Source organism: Nestor notabilis, unplaced genomic scaffold (assembly GCF_000696875.1).
Source record: "Nestor notabilis isolate BGI_N333 unplaced genomic scaffold, ASM69687v1 scaffold12741, whole genome shotgun sequence".
NCBI classification, from domain to species: domain Eukaryota; kingdom Metazoa; phylum Chordata; class Aves; order Psittaciformes; family Psittacidae; genus Nestor; species Nestor notabilis.
In genome coordinates, this window is record NW_009913397.1 from 1 (window position 1) to 3,756 (window position 3,756).

General features: G+C 37.5%; 1 protein-coding gene across 1 annotated transcript in view; it reads right to left on the reverse strand.

Annotated features, from left to right (window-relative positions):
- Positions 1–87: 87 nt before the first annotated feature.
- LOC104412453 (E3 ubiquitin-protein ligase NEDD4-like) overlaps positions 88–3,756 on the reverse strand; it is a gene marked incomplete at its 3' end in the record, with an annotated part of 25,210 nt that continues 21,541 nt past the window's right edge. Inside the window, exons 5-9 of the mRNA XM_010023181.1 lie at positions 3,642–3,756; positions 2,950–3,067; positions 2,660–2,827; positions 817–882; positions 88–207 (exon numbers count right to left, since the gene is read on the reverse strand). The exon at positions 3,642–3,756 is cut by the window's right edge and continues 70 nt beyond it. Of these exons, the coding sequence (XP_010021483.1) occupies positions 88–207; positions 817–882; positions 2,660–2,827; positions 2,950–3,067; positions 3,642–3,756 (587 nt within the window). The remainder of the gene's footprint in view (positions 208–816; positions 883–2,659; positions 2,828–2,949; positions 3,068–3,641) is intronic.

Here is a 3,756-nt window from a genome sequence, read left to right on the forward strand (position 1 = left end):
TATAAATTAATAAATTTAATATTAAGGAAATTAAAGATAATTAATAAATTAATTAAAAACATTAATAAATCAGAAGACAGACAGTACCTGTACAACTGGCTTTACCCAGGTGGTGGTTCTAGAATTGTGGTCTATATAATATGACCTCCCTTTTTCATCTTGTCGTTCTTCCCAGCCTGGGGGTAATCCAGATGAAGTAGGCAGTAACTAAATATTAATGATAACAGAAGAAAAACATTAAGAAAACTCTGAAATTGATTGAAAAACCTTTCCTCTATCCAGTATAAAACAACAGAACAATTCAGAAGGTTCATGATTTTCACAAACTAAATAAAATAGAAAAGCAGTTTTTAAGTCCTTACTGAATAGTATGAAGTAACAGGGGTTTTTTATATTCAAGCTCCTCATCTAAAAGGAATCATTTATACCTGGTTTAGGTATGGCTGATCCAGCCTAATAACTCTGGCTTATAGTTTGCAGCATCACCATGAAAACCTAATGTGAGGATAGTGGTACAGCTTTTAATTACAAAGCAAACAATTTGAAAAATAAAATTACTATCTTCATGGGAAGACTACTTGCTTCTGCATGCATTAAGCTAATGATAAACTAAACCCACATGGTTGGGACATGAAAGCTTTACAACCGAACTCCAGTCTTGCTAGACTCCTAACTGCAGTTTTGTTAGGACAGCTGCCAGAAGCAGAAGGCCAAATCTCATTTAAAATATCAGCACGTAAGAAATAGTTTTCAATTAAAAAGTCCTTCAGCTTCTCTGCTACCCAAGCCTGTGTCTCTCTGGGGAAAATGACGTACCACTGGATGCGCAGGCTGCTCTTCAACTCTGTATGTTTGCAGACTCCCTCTTCTGCTGGAATGGTTCTTCAAGTAGTAAAGAGGAATGACATTAGTTATTATTGCAGCTTTAAGAATGGCAGCAGTCAACAATGATTATCACACTCTGAATAATACAGTTTTCATCTTGAATGAAGTGTCTTGTTTTGAAACATCAATCTAATATAACATTTTTGAAATTCCTGTTTTAACACTGCTAGAAATACTAAGTTCCACACTCTATTATAACTTTTAAACAGAATAATACAGAGGCTTGTGAAAGTTCTGAAAACCCTGACAATAGATGTTTTCACATGTAAAACACTGGAGTTAATTCAAACCAGTTACCTTACAATTGAAATGACAGTATAGAACTTAGTGCATTACCCTGCCAGCAAACTAAAGCCTGTGATAGATCAGGGCTAACGTAACTTTTCAGGGATTAGATTAAGTTAATAATGACCATAAATGAGAGTCTGAGACATCCAGTTTGAGAAAAGTAACTCAATCCCTGGGCTTTGTGTAGGCATCCACCTTTCAGCCTAGAATCATATTTAGATTTCATCTGCTATAATGGAGCAACTATATTTCATCTTGCTCCAGAATTTCCCAGATCATTTGAAGGGCTGTTATCTCTCCATGTACCCTTTTAGAATGTTTCAAACAGCACAATTAAGGTTTTTAGTTTTTTTCTTTGGGGTGATACAGGTGAAAGGAGGCAAGATTGTCATTCTAGCTGGCTCTTGCAAGTAATTTGAACATCTGCTCCTTCCTTCGCTTAGGCCACCCAAGCAAGCTGAAATAGCAGTTTTCTTGTTATCCATGGGATTCTGAATAGCAGAGATTGAGTAAAGTCTTGTTACTCTCACTTTGCTGTTTCTAGCAACATTAATGATGCCTTTGTACCAACTGAGAATAACAGTCGATTCCACATTTCCATTTGAAATGGCATTCTCAGCATCACAAAAGCTAATGATTTTATTTAAATACCACAACCTTACAGACTGGATGGTCTGGGTCACCTCTATAGGCTTTCCTGAATGGACAGCGGATTTCTCAAGTCACATATCATGTTACCAGGCTGTTTGTGGAGCTCAAGTTTCACAAGACAGCTGAGCACATTTAATCGCTTGCTACCACCAAAAAGACAAGTCTCACTCCTGGCTGTGTACTCCTGCTGCTTCTCCTTTGCTACCATCGTATTTGTCAGACAAAACAGCATGCTGTTTCAGTGTGCTAACTGCAAGTAGAAACAGAGTTGGGAGGAAGAGAACAGTTTTCTGCTGGGTTAGCAAGCTGAACAGACTCACTGAGAGGTCACACAAGTTTCCTAACTGGCACAGGGCTGTGGAACTGTATAAGCAAGGTCCCTTTTTCACTGCTATGGAGGTACCAGGTTTACTCAGACCAATCATAAAACCTTTTCCCCAATATTAACATTGAAAAGTAAGTTATCTTAAAACATTGTCCTAGTGGAAAAAGTAACCAATACAGCACAATTCCTTCAGAAATAAGATGTCAGGATATAGACAGCTTCCTTCATCTCTAGTTTTCAGCAGCACTCGGTGTCACAGTAAAGGGTAGATTTACAGACTGAAGAATACTTCACACAAGCCTGTTTCAATGTCAGGCAAAAATTCATATAAGCAAAGTAGGTAAAAATAAAATGTTTGCTTAGATGGGGTTCTAGAGTAAAAAGATTCTTAAATCCTCTGTATTCAAGCTGAAATGAAGTATTTATGGATCTAATTCTATCAGCAGTAACATTTTGTGCAAAATACTGTAGATATTTCCATACATTAGAACAATGAGAAAAATTAATTACAGTGTAGGTGGCTGACTGGCCAGTAGCTGAACTTCCAGAGGTAGTAAGTCTGGTATTCAATTCTTCTGCAAGATGAGTCTGTATATCAGAATTGCTCTGAGAGAGAGGTATTTGAAGGTTCTGATTGCTATACATTGTTGCCTCATCTTCAGTTATAATTTCCCAGCTCTTTAAGAAGAAAATAAAGAAAAATTTACAAAGTTATTCCAAGTTACAAATAGCTAAGACAAGCTTTTTGATCAGATAAAAAAGTCACTTGCATTTCAAAAACATCTAGAGATTGTTTTTACCTCAGGGGAATCTCTGTTGTCAAGATTTTCTGTATCCTCTGATATCTGTCGCCTGTGAGTGAACACATGCTGGGCCTCCAGCTGCACACTACCAACGTCTGCAGCAGCTACATTGTCCCTGTTGGAGGACAGGGGGGAAGTCAGCACATAGTAGTCATGTTTTACGTTTCAACAGTAAGCTAGACTAACAGCAAAACCACACAGAAGGAAAAGAAAATGAGCTATAAGAATCAATGTAAACTATTTCAAAAGAATAAGCATTCATGTCCGTGTGAAGCATAAGTTTAACTAAGAACCAAATAGCATTCCAGGTATTATTTTTGTAATTCACATGCTAAGGAAAACCACTACAACTGAAAAAAACAAGGTTAATAATTGAATGCAGTCCCTGCTGGGAAGGAGGAACCAGGCTTAGAGCTGGAATTGAATTCCTTTCCATTTCTATAGTTACAATCTCTTACAATTGCAACCAGTTTCTATTTGAATGCGTACTTCCAGAGAACAGAAAGAATACTCGGGTTAAAATGACCATTAACCAGCGACCATTACACATGGGCTTGAAGGTTAAGTTATGGAAAAGCTCTCTACTAATTCTCAAGCTGTTCACTTTCTAGTTGTCCTTGCTTTCAATGTAACTAGAGTGAACTGGTTACACTGATATAAGACTTGAATTTTCAGGCCAAAAGACATACTGAGCAGTTGGTCTTTTCCACTGTGTTCTTCTGAATTCGTGATTGACATAGTAGGTCCTGCCGAGGATGTCTTGCCTTTCTTCCCAGCCTGAAGGCAGTGGAGGAGATTCCTGCT